Genomic DNA, 16,442 nt, shown 5'->3' with positions numbered 1-16,442 from the left:
ACACATAAAATCTGCAGAGGATTCGTATTTACAAACTCAGTGCTCGACAACTGTAATTAAAGTTGCAGTTCCACCATATTATAGAACCAGGAGCACCATGAGCTTGAAAGATACAAACTGATTTAGATTTTTTTAAAAATAAAAAATGAAGGCAGATGCATTTTAGAAATTATGAAAATTTGACTTTCAAATTGGGGAAATTGAATAAATTTTAGTTTAAAAAGTCACCCGTGTCAGCATTGCATGACTCTTTGGCCTGTAGAGCACGTAACAGAAAGTACTCCAAACAATGAATAAATACAAACAGTTCTGCAAAACATTAAAAAAATGTACAAAAACGTAGAAACCCTCCCATACTCCCACCCTCCCTCACCCAATCAACACTGAACGTAGTAAATGTACAAAACAAGCTCCAAACATCTGACAGACAGTAGTTGCGCCGGACCCTCTCCCATACTGCAACTCTCCTTCCAGTGATTCATACAGTCTTTAAAATCAGCCCCTGAAGCAGTATGTCCAATCAAGTATTTAGTATGGCAAAAAAAAATTTTAACAACTGATTTTCTTTGTGTTGTGCATAAAGAGGGCAGTAAAACCAGTGAGGAGTTGGTCAGTGACAGGAATCTGTATGGAGTCAGATTTTGTTGGCTGTTAAGAATAATGTTCATTGTCATGCCAGGTTGTCATCCATGGCTTCTTTTCCAGATTTTCCCATTTACCATTCCCAGGGTTTACAGCTCTCTCTTCACGTTTGATCCGAACAGCATTGTAACTGGGAACCTTCTCTTCATATTTGGCACGCTTAAAAAAGCCACACTGCGAAAGAGACAGGGAAAACAAAATCAATATTTTCTTGCAGAAAGGAGCTATTTAAAGGCACTCAGAGAAAGCAAAGAGGTCGATGAGACATCGAATGCCATCGTCCTCTTTCACAGGCGAGAACCAAGATGCAGTGAATCCATTAAAAGATGTAGAAAGCCATCTGCGTTCCTCTATACAGTAAGGAAACATGTTTTAACACCAGTTTATTAATGTAGAGAAAAAGAAACCTTTAGACTAAGTGACTATATGTGCAATAGCAACAAGAAATGGAAACAAGAGCAGACAGATGCAGAACAGCCCCCATGTTGTAGTTCACAGCATTAAATGACAGTCATTGCTTCATAGGCATCACCTCCCCTTGGCCATGCACTGTAACAATCCACACATAATCATGTGTGAAAATATCTTTGCAAAAAATAACCAGTCAGCTTAAATAACGGCATTCATGTCACAGTGTGAGTTTCCCACTTTGTGCCCAATACCAGAAAGCAGTGCCTCTGTAGCAAAAGAGAGTGAGAGAGAAAAAAGATTTTGCCGCTTTTACACTCGTTCATAGCAGGCCGGGTAAATTTACCCTCTCTCTTTTTTACGCATTTGTTGTCAGCCTCTCTTTTTCTGAAGGGTCCTCTTTATTCTTTTTCCCAAAGACTCCACACTGAGGAGAGGCAATTTGTTAGAAAATGTTTGCAATTGTTTTTTATGTGTAACTGCAGAGTTTGTTTTTTTCTTTTCTTTTCTTTTCTTCAGTTACAATCAGGTGCATTTTTTAACAGTTGGGACAGGGTCATATTCCTTTATTCTTACCTTCCAGAGAAGGAAAGCCAGCAGGCCCAGCAACAGCAGCCCTAACAGGATGGACAACACAATGATCCACCATGGCACTCCTCCATACTGGGCTGCACGCCTCTCTGGGAACACAGTCAGTCTCACCTGGAGAAAATGACAGAGTGGCATTCATTCAGTACTCATAAAACTGCCTGTTCAGTGAGACAAAATCTCAATCAGAGTATCAACTACAATTTTTATATATTATTCATTGTCTCTACGTATATATTAAACACACACAGATTTTTAGTTGTTTGTGACTGATAATCACCTCCTCTTATACTGTGGGTTCCAGTACCATCACAGAGTATTTTGTCTGTTTGTGTTTCATTACCTGTGTCTCAGCATTTTCCAGCACTGTGTTCTTTGATGTGCCATCAACGTGCAAAGAGGCCTTCACTATCACCTCCAAATGATGAAAACTGGAGAAATCCTATTAAAAAAAAAAAATCAGATCAGAAGATGAAATATTTGCTTTTCCTGCTCCTCAAATAAATGCATACCTTCCTGCAATGATCTTTGACATGGTAATTTATGGATGTGATTTTTTTATATATAAAGCTGGTTCAAACTTAAAACCTCTTCAAATTACAGTATATTATCATTTCAGCCTGTCAACAAGTATTGTAAATTGTGTTCTCTTTTCCCATCCAGAATAGTGAAGCTAAATCTCAATCCCAATCCCACACTGTAATCCTATCTCAAATACTGATATAACATTTGAAAAACTAAAGAATTTCCAGCAATCTGCTCTGTTACCTCTATGAAGGTGCTGTTCCAGAGGCGAGAGTTGAGAGTGAAGACTGCATTACTGTCGAGGCCCTGCAGGGGGCACCTTATCTTCACACACTTTGCCCCATTATCACATGACTGTCCACAAAGAAGAGAGCACATAGTCACTACTGGATTCTCTCACATGTGTCAAATGCATATAAAATATAATAAAACAGAATATAATAGAATTTGGTAGAGTGGTGTTACCAGAGTTTTAGATGTCCTCTTGTCAAGTAAACGTGAAATAGAGCCCTCCTCATTTCCCTTGGTGTCTTCTGTGGATCTTCTCGTCCTGGTGTTACTTGCTTCCTGAAAAGAAAAGAAAAAACCCCCATAAAACTATTATATCTCCCCCACAGCTTTCATCTGTCAAAATTAATTTAAAAAAAAAACAGACATAAAATTGGCTTTTTTCCACTTCAAGTCAAAAGGTACACCTGCAGGGAAAGGCACCACTACACCTTAATGTGTTGCATCAATGTTTCATCCCTGACCTTATTGAGAGGGTTGATCTCGGCCTTAGGAGTGCACTCGTTCTGATGCACGCCTGTGGAGCTGATCTTCATCAGGTAGAGCATCCACTTTCCATCCGTTGTCTCCTTTGGCCACTCAATGTCAAGGGTGGCGGTGCCTAAACCTGTCAATTTCCTTCCCAGGTTGATTATCTGTGAATCAAGACAGAGTTGATATGGGTTTGATTATCCACTGTATCTAAAACATTTTCAAGGAACAGGCATAGAGAGATAATTTTCAAACTACTGAAAAGAGCTAGCACTCATGGGGCCTGATTTACTAAAGGTCTGCGTGTGTATAAATGTGTGTAAAGTTGACAATACAGGGAGGAGAAAATGCAAATATGTTATTTAGCCCACGCATTGTGATTTACCAAACCTGAAGGTATTATTTCTGACGCTAACTGCGCTCAGATGACTTCTGTTACTGTGGAGGGGAGGAGAAGGAGGCACAATGACAGAATACGTACAGGACGGAGTTTTTCCACCTGTTTTAATAATTTTGGTTTTACTAACAGCATTGACTTCCTCACAAATAATCTCCCATATATCGTTTTTTCTGGTAATATTTGTTTTTGTTATAACTCAATATATTTGTTAACCTCTTCCACTAGAACCTGATCACATTTCATTTTGCGCTTGCAGCTTTCTGCTCGAAACCCTCATTTAAATACTGCTGTCTCCACCCTGTTGCACCTGTTTTCATTTACAAAGTTATTCTTAGTAGATCACCAACAAAAAGTACGCAAACAAAACATGCAATCTATTGTACCGTACACACAATTTAGTACCCACTATTTGGGATCTTAGTAAATCAGGCCCATGGTAAGAATGTTTTCTGATTGAGTTTTTCTCTACTCACTCTGAACTGGTGTGTAATGGCACTGCCAATGTCACTTTCAGTCTTCATGGCATCCATTCCTTTGACCTTCCCTGTAAAGTAGACCTGAGATGGCTGGGCTATTCTGCAAGGACAGAAATTAACAGTTAGTATTATAAATCTGTGGATAGCTTTTTGTTTTTTGCATGTGTGTCGGTTTGTGTGTGCGTGTGTGTGTGTTAGTGTATGTGTGTGTGTGTGTGTGTGTGTGTGTGCGTTTCGTACCCTGATACAGACAGCTGCAACACAATGGCCACCTTTGCCTTTGCTTTGATAGGGAGTATTTTCTGATCACTGGTCCTGTCAGATGAGATTTTACACACAGGTCAACTCAGATACTGCTAGGAAACTATAAATGTTAATACATAATTAAGATAAGTTCATTATGGTCAAGAGATTATCTGCTGTATCTGTAGTATGCTCAGCTATTAATCAGAAGCAAGAGGAAAGAACACATTAGTCCAGTTTTAGCTGCTTTGCACTGGCTTCATGTAACTTTAAGGTCCTCCTCCTTACTTACAAAGCCATTAACGGGTTAGGACCAAGCTAACTCCTTTGTTAATTATTTGCCTTCAAGAACACACAATAATCTGCCACTGGTTTATTGGAGATTCACAGCAATAGCTGAAAGATGGAACAAACTACCCATAGATATCAGACAGATTGCTTATCAGTCATCTTCACACTGATGCACTACTGCAATTCTTTAAAAAAAAAATCTATAAAATGATTGTTTTGTTCTTATTTACCATTGCTTTATGCTTTTTTAGGCCCTTTTAATGTGAAGCACTTGATGTATGGAATTAATTTTGTTGTAAAGCTCTTTGAGCTGCATTTCCTGTATGAAAGGTGCTTTACAAAGTTATCATTATTGTTATTGCCACCATTCTTCATGTAAACATTGATCACCTAACACCTAAAAGTGTCAATAAATATTAATGAATGAGTAATAGTAAAATGATTCACTTACGTTAATAGCTGAAGATCAATCTCCAGTTCAGTAGTGTTAAGAGAGATACGTGACGTACCCAGAATAATGTAGAAGGTTGCCTATATACACACAAACACACAATGTTTAAATATTATTGATGACACTTGTTATGTGGTGGAGGTAGCCAGAGTCAAACTGTTGTTTTTTTTCCTGACCTCTGAGCCGCGTTTGAAGGGGTTTCCAAGATCACACATGGCAGATGAACCATCTTTATTGGCACTGCAAGTTACCTCCTAGAATAAATAACAAGAATAATAATAAACAATTAGAATAAACATCAGATCCACAAACTGGTATCTGATTGTGAGAGTGAGAGAGAAACTTACTTCTGTTGGACTGCGATACGCGGAGTACGTGAGGGAAGATGGGAAGGAAGCGTTCACTTTTGCTTCATGTGCATCATCTCCAATCAGATTGGTTACTGTCACCTCCAAAGCAATGTCCTTCTGGTCGCTGAGTGAGATCACAGGCACGCCGTTCTCCCTTTAAACAGACAGATGTTATGAGCCTGAGTGCTGATAACCATGTGTATGTTTCTCAGTGAGAGAAGCAATGTAGTAATGGTAACATAAGGAATGAAGAGAAATAAACCATAACAAAAATTATTAACATTTATTTTTTTAAAGGAGTGTTTGTCCTCTTACAATCCTAATGGAGAGAAGACTTTTTCAGGTGATCTGTAGCCGTAGCGATATTTCACCTGCAAGTTACTCTGACAAACATTGTCCTTGCCACAACCCTCCTTCACGAAATTCACCTACGATCATATAAAGACATAAGAAATTACATAGAGACAGTGGGCACAAACGTCAATTGCATGTCTACAAAATATATCCTTTAATGTGTTCATGCATTAGGCTTCATTTGTACGTACTAGCTCTCGTTTTGGCTCAATTTCATCGAGGACAGGTTCCAGTTGAGCAGTTGAACTCTGTCTGCGTTTACGTGTGGCGCCCTGGATTTCCACAGATGCATCGATAGCGATTCCACGCAGCTTGTCTCGAATATTATCCTGTAGAATGACATCATCACATACGGTTAGCTGTGTCCCAATTCTTATAACCACAATGCACTTCAACAAAAATGTGTGTCCTCAAAATCAAGAGAGAAGGGAGAAATATCCCCGAAGGAGTAACTACCTGTACAGCAAGCTTACGGATGACACACTTTTCCGTTCCTTTGGTGTCCAAAGTTATGGTCCCTTTGGACATGTAGCTATTATCTGAGGTGAAGGTCGCCCTGGGATTAAGACCATTCTTCCTGTGATCAGCGTCCACCTCAAGGTTGTACGCCACAGCTGGATGGAACAGAGATAGAGACATTAAAGACCAGAGGATAAAAAAACATTTCACAAGGCTATAACCTCTTCATTACAGTGTTTCATTATTATTATCACATTATTCCTATATTATAAGTATCTCTGTATCAAAAGACAAACCATGATAAAGAACTGAGACATGCACTTTATCTCCAAAAGCACTTTAATGCACTCGGCTGCTAACTGTTCGTTCACGTTTTAATCAACTTTTAATGGAAATTTAGATTATTATCCTTTATGTTGTAATGCACTGCTGTGGGCTGGAAGAAATGAGCAAGTACACAAGAAAATGACAATATATTAAATCTTGAATTCTAAAGAAGTTTTGGTTTATTAAAGAAAAAGATAGCTTGGCTGTAACTTACTCAGTCTGGGAGAGTAGCTCTTGGGGTTGGCAGTGTAGGAAAAGCATGCCTTCACTTCCAAGCTGGGGACACAATGCAGTATATTCACAATCAGACAGTACTGGCATAGTTTTGAATTTGAGTTTTTCAACAAATGAAAAATGCTCAAAAATCGAATAAATGATGGTTCTGCTTAATGATTAAATATTTGAATACCTTTACAGACTGTATCTTTTATCAGCTTGTCCTATAAATAAAATTATCCATATTTAATAAAACCAGTAATACCAAAGACACACTTACCAGAAGTTTTTTCCACAGTTTTTCTTCGTCAGGTCAATCTCTTTTGGTGTGAACTGGATAACCTTCTCGATGCTGATAACTGGACGGGCTCTGGGAGGACAGATTTTGATGAGTATCTCAATAAAAATGTTGATAAATATAGAGTGAGTAAAATGGACCAGTACACTCACCTGTAGACAAAGACAGAGTCGGAGAGGGATCCGACAGCCAGGTCGGGGTAAAGGTTCTTATCCAGGTCCATGTTGCCTGCCAGAGAGTAACCAAACAGCTTCACTCCTAAAGGCTTGCCGGATAATTCCTAAAGGAAAAAAGGAACATATATTTAGTATTTGTAGAAAAGCAATAAGGACTGAAATAATTATAAAAATGATAACCCAAATTGAAAATAAAGACTGATTTAGCTGAAGCTGTTAATAGTTTGAGCACAGCGGTCAAACGTCTTGCTACATTTTTTAATTTTTTTTATTGAAAGGACAAGGTTATTTGAATTTCAGTTTCTTAGATGTACACATTGTTCAGAGAAAAAAACACACTAATTTTCCACACCTTTCTCACCAATTCTACCAGTTTATCCACGTACCTGTGCAGCTTTTGTAGACTTGAGTCCTTCCTGTGATCCATGGTAGATGAACACAGTTCCTGCACCATCCTCGTCATAAGGAGCTCCAACTGCAAAATCTGTCACAAAAAAGAATAGTGACTTCCAGTGTTGTTGTACAATATTGAGAATGACTAGCAGACAGTAATACATTTTGTAACATATATGCACACGTAACAAGTCCTGCAGCCTCACCCTCAAAACCATCCTGATTGATGTCACCCAGGTTTTCCACAGCCTGGCCAAACATGGAGTCCTGAGGTCCTACTAGTTTGATGGGTGCCACTTTCTTCCAGTTTCCAGCTTTGTTAACATAGACGTAGACAGCTCCTCCAATTACTCCATCCTTCTCAAAGTACTGAGGTGCTCCCACCACGATGTCCTGCCATCTAAAAAATAACAACGTGACATGACATTATGACATGACAGTATGACAATCGTGATCATAATAATTTCAATAAATATATCATTTTTCAAAGCAGCAGTTTCAAGTTGTGTGTAACACTCTCTGCCTCACCCACCCATCCGCATTGAGATCCAGAACAGCCACATCATAGCCAAAAGATGATGCAAGTCCCTCCCCTTCCAAGGTGTGCTCTTCCAGTAGAATTTTGCTTGACTCCAGGCCTTTCTTCAGCAGCACCACTGCTCCACTGTGGTTTGCTCTTGGAGCTCCCGCCACCACTGTCAGCTGTCCTTTCTTGGTCAGACTCATCCCTGAGTCCAGAGAGAAGCCTATGAGAAATAAATAAAGGGATCATTCTTCATGTAGTCAGAAGATGGACATGTAGTGGAACATGCCCCTTCATGACAACCAGAGCAAAGCTGAGGAATGAGCTTTATACCCAGGTAGCTGTTGGGAGGAGCAGGAACCAGGTCGGGGTTCTTATCACTTTCATCTCCCACCTCAAAAGGACCGTCATCATAATGTCCCATCTCCACCAAGGTGTCGTTATTTTGTTCCAAGCGTACCACACCTGAAAAGGAGAAGAAAAGCTTAGATGGGAGAAATCTGGCTTGTAATTAAAGAATCCAAAACTCATAACACAATAATCCTAATTGACAAGTAATGTCAAACACATGACTGAAATCACTGGCAAATTACCCAACAATAAAAGATGAGCAACATAAATACCATAGAGTAGATTGATTTCACCAATAACAGGGAACCTGACTCACACAAACACACATATGAACTACCTTTCCAATTGTATGCTCCAGGGGCTCCAAAGATGAAGTAGTGGTAGTCCTTGTCAAATGTGGCTGAGAGGCCTTGCTGGCAGGAGCCAAACATCTCATGGCCTCTGTGCCGCCCCTTACAGAAATGCCAGTTACCACCGTCTTCTTTTACATCGGGATAGATTTTCAAATCCTGACTCAGCACATAGCAACGGCCAATAATGTCACGGGATTCGATGGGTGTGTTCACGTTGGCTCTGTGCTGGTACCGGTGGGCACAGGTCTACCAGGGGAACAGAAACACACAACGGAGGTATTTGAGGTTATGATTTTAGTTGTCTTAATAAATACTGAATGACTTGAACTTCAATGTTCCCTATAAATTTCAACTTTAGTAGCTTAAAAGCAAGATTAATATGTTTCCTTATGTTTGACCTCATATACGGTGTAGTCTACTGTGCTAAAACAATTAAATGAGTACTGATTAACTGAACAACAGAAAGTTAACAATACTTTTGATAATCAATTAATTGTTGCAGTCATTTATCAAGCAAAAAGTCCAACTCTTTTCCCAGTACTAGGATTTTGTGTGTGTGAGAAAATGTTGCTTTTCTGCTTGGATGGGCAAAACAAGCTATCAACATTTTCAACATATTAGAGACTAAACAATTAATTGAAAAATAAAACAGATTAATCAACAATAAACCTATTCATTAGCTGCAGTTCTTATAGTCTGTATTTGCTTGATTGAAGGCTGCATTGTGTAGTTATTTAACTGAACTGTTCACATCTGAGAAACTGGGACATGAACAATTTTCAAATTCTGTTGAACATTCCTCTGTAATCAAGCATGAAATATTCAATATTCTTGGAAACGTTGGGATCTTGACAGAAATTTAATAATACATTTCTGTAGGTTTAAAGGTAGACGGTTAAGTTTGTAATTACGAGTTGAAGTTCACATTCAAGGTCACAGTCAGACACAAAGACACACAGTCTTACCACAATCTTGCCTCCTGGCCCCTGACTGTTGACTGTCACTCCCATCCACTGGTTCTCTTTGCTTTCTCTTGTTAAATCCTCTACATAGAGACAGATGCCAGGGATAGAAATAGACACAATGAGGTTATTGTGACCTAAATTTTGGACAAAAACTGTCTGAAATAGCCAAAAAGAAGGAGGCATATGCGGATATCTCACCGTCATTGTCAAAGTCAATTCTGGTGCACCCAGTGGATGTGGAGCTCATATCACAGCTGTAGAGTCCTCCTGTCACTTTAGCTTTCTGACCGTTCAAGGCCTTTGCTCTCGGGGCACCAACCAGCAGCCTGCAAGAGACACACACATGAATCTATTGAGCCAAACATCATATGCAGCTCAATCAAATGCACATCGCTCAAACTGTAACATTCTTCTGTCATCTAGGACTCCGAATAAGAAGTGTTCTGGCAGTTCCTCTTGCACATTATGTTACACATTCCAGTCTACTGTGTTACACAGCAGCCAAACTCTCTCTCTCTCACTCACACACACACACACACACACACACTCACAAATGCCACCACTAAACTGATGTTCCATGTCCTCACGGTCCAACTGAATCAAAGACCCCTTTCAACCGCCTGCTGTGGTTGATTGAGCCAGGCTTTCTATCTCACATACACAGAAGCTGCCTTTGTGAACAAGGGCAAATGCCACACCCAGTCTTGATGATGGGCATCCAGTTCCCAGAGTTTCCTACATTGTAAATCACACAAGTCAAGGATGTCATCTTTTAAATGGATGCTGTGGAGGTTTCCAGCAGAGATACACACTGTTAATACATCCTTCTCTCTCTCTCAACATGTTCCTTGATCGCTCTCTGGTTTGTTTTGTTCGTTTGATGACCTCCAGAATTAATGTCGTACAGCACACAGTCTTAACCAGATAAGATTAAGCAAAGTCATTTTTAGCTGGAACACAAAGCATTCTTAGATATCCACATCATCTGGGAGGGAATTTACGGAGGCATACTGACAAAGAGAGGAGGCCTAATGTGATCAGCATGTTATACAGTATGTTGGCCTCAACAGTTAACACTGGAAACACTAATTGTACAGAGGAGATGATTTAAGACTTTAAAAGCTGTTGAAACAGTGTAAATCATCATGAATATTGACTTCACATGTGATGAAGATTAGCAAGGAGGAGCATTAAATCAATTTATATGACATACCCAAAATTAAAAAATGTTGCCCATTCATAGTCTTGTAATGATGCTGTTATGGCCTTGTTTCAACAACCAGAGCACTTTAATTTCCTCCGTTATCCCACACATTAAGTGTCCAATCTGGTCTTTCTCCTAATACGAGGGGAGTGAATGACACTTAAGATACTGGAGACTCAAATCAACTCTCCACCTCTACATGCACTGAAGAGAAAATGTATTTCAAGTTGGAGCCTGTACATCCATCAGCAATGAGTCTAAATCAAATGAGTCATCAGTGCATAGGGAGGTTTTTATAACAAACAGCTGATCCCAGATGGGAACATCTCCACTCTCATCATGCTCGGAGACACAGGAAGTCAAAGGAATGGATAGAAAGAGCTCTGCCAAGACACACCAGTTGGCCTTGGGGAAATGGATACATTTGTTTTGGGGTGCATTCATAGAAAATGGATAGTTCCTCCTTCTACATAATCATATTGTGATACTCTGCCTTATTCAGCTGTTAACTTTGGGGTGAATGCAACCAACACTAGTGCTCAAACAGAACAAACACCAACTATATAACAAGGAACACATCTTATTAGGAGTATATTACTTATTATTGATTAAATATGTAACTATTCAGACAGCAGTAAGGTAGACTAGTTGCTTACGTATGATCCAAACAATAACAACTTTTTAAAATGGGAATTGGAAACTAATGTCAATGGACAAGAGTTATCTTTATAGCTACACATCATTATTATTATCATCATTATTATAACACATAAACTGGCAGAGACAGTGGGACAGACAGGCAGAATAACAGAGCAATCAGCGCACACTGACCATTAGGGAATGATCCTATAGAGAGAGGTGTGTTGTGGTTTGTTTTGTTTTTTTTGCAGCAGTGAACCGACTGCCTGCCTGCTAGGGCAGAGCCCGTTGCTTGGCAACAGCCAGTGGCACCCTATCAACTGGAGTTATTCACCTCCAAATGGTTACTTCTCCAGAACTACTGCTGTCATGTGTTACCCAACTTCTCTCTCTCTCTCTCTGACTGTCTGCCAGGATCAAGCCCGCAGAGTCTGACTGATTGAATAATGGCTCATGTTTGGTGCCCAGATGTAAAAATGATTTATGTTTCTCTCAGCATTCTTTCAGCCATCACCTATTTTCTTTTTTCCAGTTCTTTTCTTTGCTCTTTGATGTGGGAAACCTTAAGTAACTGAGGGGAAGAGAGGTAAGAAAGGACTATGTCTGACCAGTTAAACTCAAGCACAAAGCTGACTTCAATGCTAAACTCCACACGCTTCCTATCTCCCCAAGTGTTCCTGGAGAACTTGACGCAGCATGACACTGAAATTTCAATCTAACATGCTCTCTTTCTCTCATAGTTTCTCTATATCTCTATATCTGTTTTCTCCAGAGCCATTTTGTTTCTCAGAAACACAGACTCATGCCTTTACTTTCTCCCACACATTTCTCAAACTCGATCAAAGAGCTTAAACTTCCTAAATTCTCACATGGTCTCCTCCTCTCCTCCCTCGTCTCCCTATTTGTGCATTTTGCACTTTTCCCTTTAGATTTTATTATACAGACAGCTCCATCAGGCAGGGAATGCCACACACAAACACTAATGCAAAAACACACAGGCACACATGCACACACACGTTTCCATCAGCTCCTGCACTCACCTGCCATTACATGTAAAACTCATGCCTTCAGAGCATGAAAGACACAGTAAAGACTGCACACAAACTGGCATGCAATGCTGGCAAAGGACTATGACTCACTGTGAAAATCCAGCTGTGGGGAGACACACAGGGGGTAACACTTACTTCAGTATTTGTGTGTTGTTGCAATGTACGTTAAAAGAAAGTCTGTTCTATTCTATCTACTTTTTGCCTTAGGTTAGGAATATATCAAGTAGTACATTCAGCTGGATGACACTCTTCCAAATGACTGACAACAAGGCAACGCCTCAGTGCTCCACCACAGCATGCATCAGCACCATTAAAACACACCTAACAGACATCCATGAATGCATATGCTTTAATGAGAGACACAGGCAAGTCCATTCCACCTCTGTTACAGCTGTATGTACGAAATCGCTCACAAAACAAACATGGCCTCCTGCTCAAACATGCAAGCACACATTCAAACGTGTATTATAATGGAACACACATATATGCTCCCGATGGTTTGAGTGTTATCTATGATAAATTATAAGATTTAGGAAAAACATTCAACAGATTGATGTTGTTGTTCTGTTATAGAGGACAAAGAAAACCAGTATATTTCACATTTAGAAAGCAGGAAACAGCTGATTTTTGGCGCTTTTGCTCAAAATATTATTCTGACAATGACTCAATTAACAAAATGGCTGCCAATACATTTTGTAATTGCTTTATTCACTAATTGTTTTGACATCTACAGTAACAACTACACTTTATCTACACTGGTATCTCTTTCAGTTAACAGAATCCAACTACCTTCTGTTTGCTTCTATTTAATTTAACAACCTGGAGTAGGGGGAACTTGCGGTGGCTTCAGTCTCGTGCTGATCACCATGTGTCTTTCATTAAGACACAGCCTTAAAGTAGGACACAAACTGACACTGAGTGTGTGTGTGTTTGTGTGTGTTTGTGTGTGTAGCAGCAGTAGGAGTGTGTAAATAAGTTTAAGAGCAATGTTTAACCTCTGTGGGGAACCCAGTGACGCTTACCACTCTGGGCCTTTACGATTCACAGTGTGGTAAACACAATGTGGTGACCTTTAGGTATTAGTTGTATAAATACAAGAGAGAAAAGCTTCTGTATTGATCATTCCTGTGTAGAAAAACTTAGAAGAACTTAACAGCAGCAAAGGTAGGAATTGATTTTTATACCTGCTACACACAACTGGGGTACTGTAGGGTACTTTGAATGAATTAGTCCACAAAGCTGCACTTTATTCTATATTATGCTTTGAAACATAACTATGTACATTTGCTCAAGTACTGTACATCAATATTTGAGGTACTTGTACTTTACTTGTGTATTCCATTTTATTCTACTTTACATTTTCACTACTCTACAGTTCAGAGGGAAATATTGCACTTTTTACCAGAGCCTAACTAATCAATCAGCTGATATTATTAGCCAATGTTTGCCTATCACATATTAGTGTTATATATATATATGTGTGTGTGTGTGTGTGTGTGTGTGTGTGTGTGTGTGTGTGTGTGTGTGTGTGTGTGTTTTTATCTTTTTTTGTTAATAGTTGATAAAATTATAGATAAAATGATTTAATTTTACTGATGTAAATGTATATGATAACGTTTTGTGTTAAATGGTAAAATATCATGCCTTATCATTATTCTAACTTTTACTTGAGAAACATTTTGAATGCATAAAGGGGTATTTTTAGTGTATTTATCCACCACTGACTATGAATCTACACAAGTACATCCAACTTTATAAACCCGAGTGGGCCAAAGTCAGCAAAACAAGAAAAAGAAAAAAGGAATGTGAGCGCGCAGTGGAGCGTGCACGAGTACAAAACCTTTCCAGTAAAAGCTTACAAATAAGTAACCTGGAAGGAAATACTTATTAAACATTAACAAGGAAACAGGCCCTGAGTTTTATTCGCGGCAGGTGTATAAAGACATTGTATTATATTATGAGGTTGAGGGTTTGACTGGCTGAGATTTTGTGAAAGTACCTGCGACATACCTGAGCTCAAATGATTACGTAAGTCTGCACTGTCGTCACTGTGGTCCTCAAAAGTAGCTTTTAAATGTTTTTTTCCTATTCATTCTCATCTCTAACAATCCACTTACAGTCGTCTCTATTGCTGTGACATTTTAATCACATGGTTGGTGAAGTTACTTTAAATACATGAAAACCCATGTTTCCAAGCCAAGGGCGACGCAGAAGTAATTTAACAGTATCCAAACATTATTTTGAGAGAAAAGCTCTTACATTTTTTTATCCACCGGATCAAGCTGCCGGTGCATGGCGAGAGAGAAGCCGAATAAGCTGTCAGGGTCCCCGTTCTTCCGCAGGACATTGTCGGTGTCCAGGTTAAAAGCCGACAGTCGTCCGCATCCACAGAGAAAGACAAGCAGCCACAGTCCACAGGTGATCCTGCCCTCCATGAGGTACAACCTGGTACAAAAGTTCCCTTAAAGTGTTGAAAGGTGAGTCCTCCGTGTAAGAGGAGCTGAGTGCTACTGACTGAATGCTAGAGGGTTGAATGTTGTCCACTTTACTTGGAGCAGCCCCTCCCACCGGCCTCTCTTGACAAACTCACCATCCCACCACCACACCTCACATTATCTGGAATTCCAGTTTATAGAACATATAAATTAACCAAATGAATGCCTTGTTAGTCAGCTGTTTGTTCTCCACAAAACAGTAGTAGTAATCTTTCTGGGCCACTGATGCTTGATGCTGTGTCAAAACACATTTGCAGCCAAAGAAAAAGAGAGCTTCAGGCTACACTGGCAGCTCCTGACAGCAGATCTCTAAGTAAAAACACTATAATAAAGGCTTCAGTTAAACTCCCTTGGAAACAGGCGTAAACAGAACATATTCGAAGTCCCACAAGAGGGAAAATGTTGGCAAAACACCCAATGACATGAGGGTGCAATCTGTACACTTGTCCCATGCTCTCACAGTAAATTGTGTTTGCCGACATCAAACATCCTAGCAGTTAACAAGGGTGAGGGAGAAGAAGAAGGAGACACATGCCTATGTAGTCAATACAGTGACTCTGTAATATTACTTTCTGGAACTGGCTATCCAGTCCAGGCAATAGTAGCTGTGTAATGATGGAAAGTGGGGAAAAAGACATAGATTGAAATGTAAATAAAGGAAATAGACATATGCAGTAACCAGTGTGTTTGATATACAGTAGCTGGCTTTTACAAACCACAGTTATACAAGCCAAAGCTATAAAATTAGTCCCCTTTTTAGGATTATAGCCCTTAAGGCATTCTTGCTCAGATCACCACATGCAATCACCGCAGGGCCAATGTCTTCTGTAATGACTCATTAGATGAGTCACACACAGCCAGGAGGAGCAAGAGACAGGACCGGGCACAGGCCTGCAAATTAACGCAACTCTCTCTCTAGACAGTTTTCAAGGCATTCCATGAGACGCTGACCCAAAGCTTGTCCTCGCAACGCAGCATTTCAGCAGACAACACAGGCTTTGTCTGCGCACAGAGAAAGAGGGCAGACAGAGAGGGGCAGGAAGAAAGAAACTACCCACATACAGTATAAAAGGCACAAATAATGTGCCGAAACAGAGGAAGGGCAGGGGAAGAATGTGGTTCTTACACAGTCTGTTACCTACTCCAAACTTCAGGAATATGCATTTGGAAAGTTCTACCAAAAGGATCAACTGGCAAAAATATGGTGCTTTTTATGTCTTTGAAACCACCTAACTCAATCACACCTCCAAAAACCTTTTTTTCTAATCCTGGTCAGTCACATGTTTGACAGCTGTCTTGATGATATCACTGTATTGGTCAAATCTAAACCTAAATCATGTGACTGTTGACTCTCATTTTTTACCTAATTAGTTGCATTTTTAGGTTTTTTTTTTCTTTCTTTCTTATTTGGGGCGAGTGTTGATTCAATTCCAGGTGAGGCAGTCAGTGGGGAAAACACCAGTAATATATAACTCCATTTGCAGAACGTCAGCAACAGGAATCACAG

The 16,442-nt window shown here is 39.7% G+C and overlaps 1 protein-coding gene across 1 annotated transcript; it reads right to left on the bottom strand.

Moving 5' to 3' along the window:
* Positions 1–608: 608 nt before the first annotated feature.
* Positions 609–14,942, bottom strand: LOC128368587 (integrin alpha-6-like). The gene is made up of 25 exons (XM_053329434.1): positions 14,700–14,942; positions 9,747–9,874; positions 9,549–9,628; positions 8,568–8,829; positions 8,213–8,344; positions 7,889–8,102; positions 7,563–7,756; positions 7,350–7,447; positions 6,940–7,067; positions 6,770–6,859; positions 6,488–6,549; positions 5,944–6,101; positions 5,679–5,816; positions 5,449–5,561; positions 5,131–5,287; positions 4,960–5,037; positions 4,784–4,863; positions 4,039–4,113; positions 3,796–3,898; positions 2,916–3,086; positions 2,629–2,730; positions 2,407–2,517; positions 1,982–2,080; positions 1,627–1,752; positions 609–816 (listed from the first exon to the last, which is right to left on the bottom strand). The coding sequence occupies exons 1-25, from the start codon at positions 14,873–14,875 to the stop codon at positions 652–654; spliced, it is 3,240 nt and encodes a 1,079-aa protein (XP_053185409.1). The 5' UTR covers positions 14,876–14,942; the 3' UTR covers positions 609–651.
* Between the last annotated feature and the right edge of the window lie 1,500 nt (positions 14,943–16,442).

This window comes from Scomber japonicus, chromosome 12 (genome assembly GCF_027409825.1).
Source record: "Scomber japonicus isolate fScoJap1 chromosome 12, fScoJap1.pri, whole genome shotgun sequence".
Classification (NCBI taxonomy): domain Eukaryota; kingdom Metazoa; phylum Chordata; class Actinopteri; order Scombriformes; family Scombridae; genus Scomber; species Scomber japonicus.
This window is presented reverse-complemented; position numbering and strand designations above follow the sequence as displayed.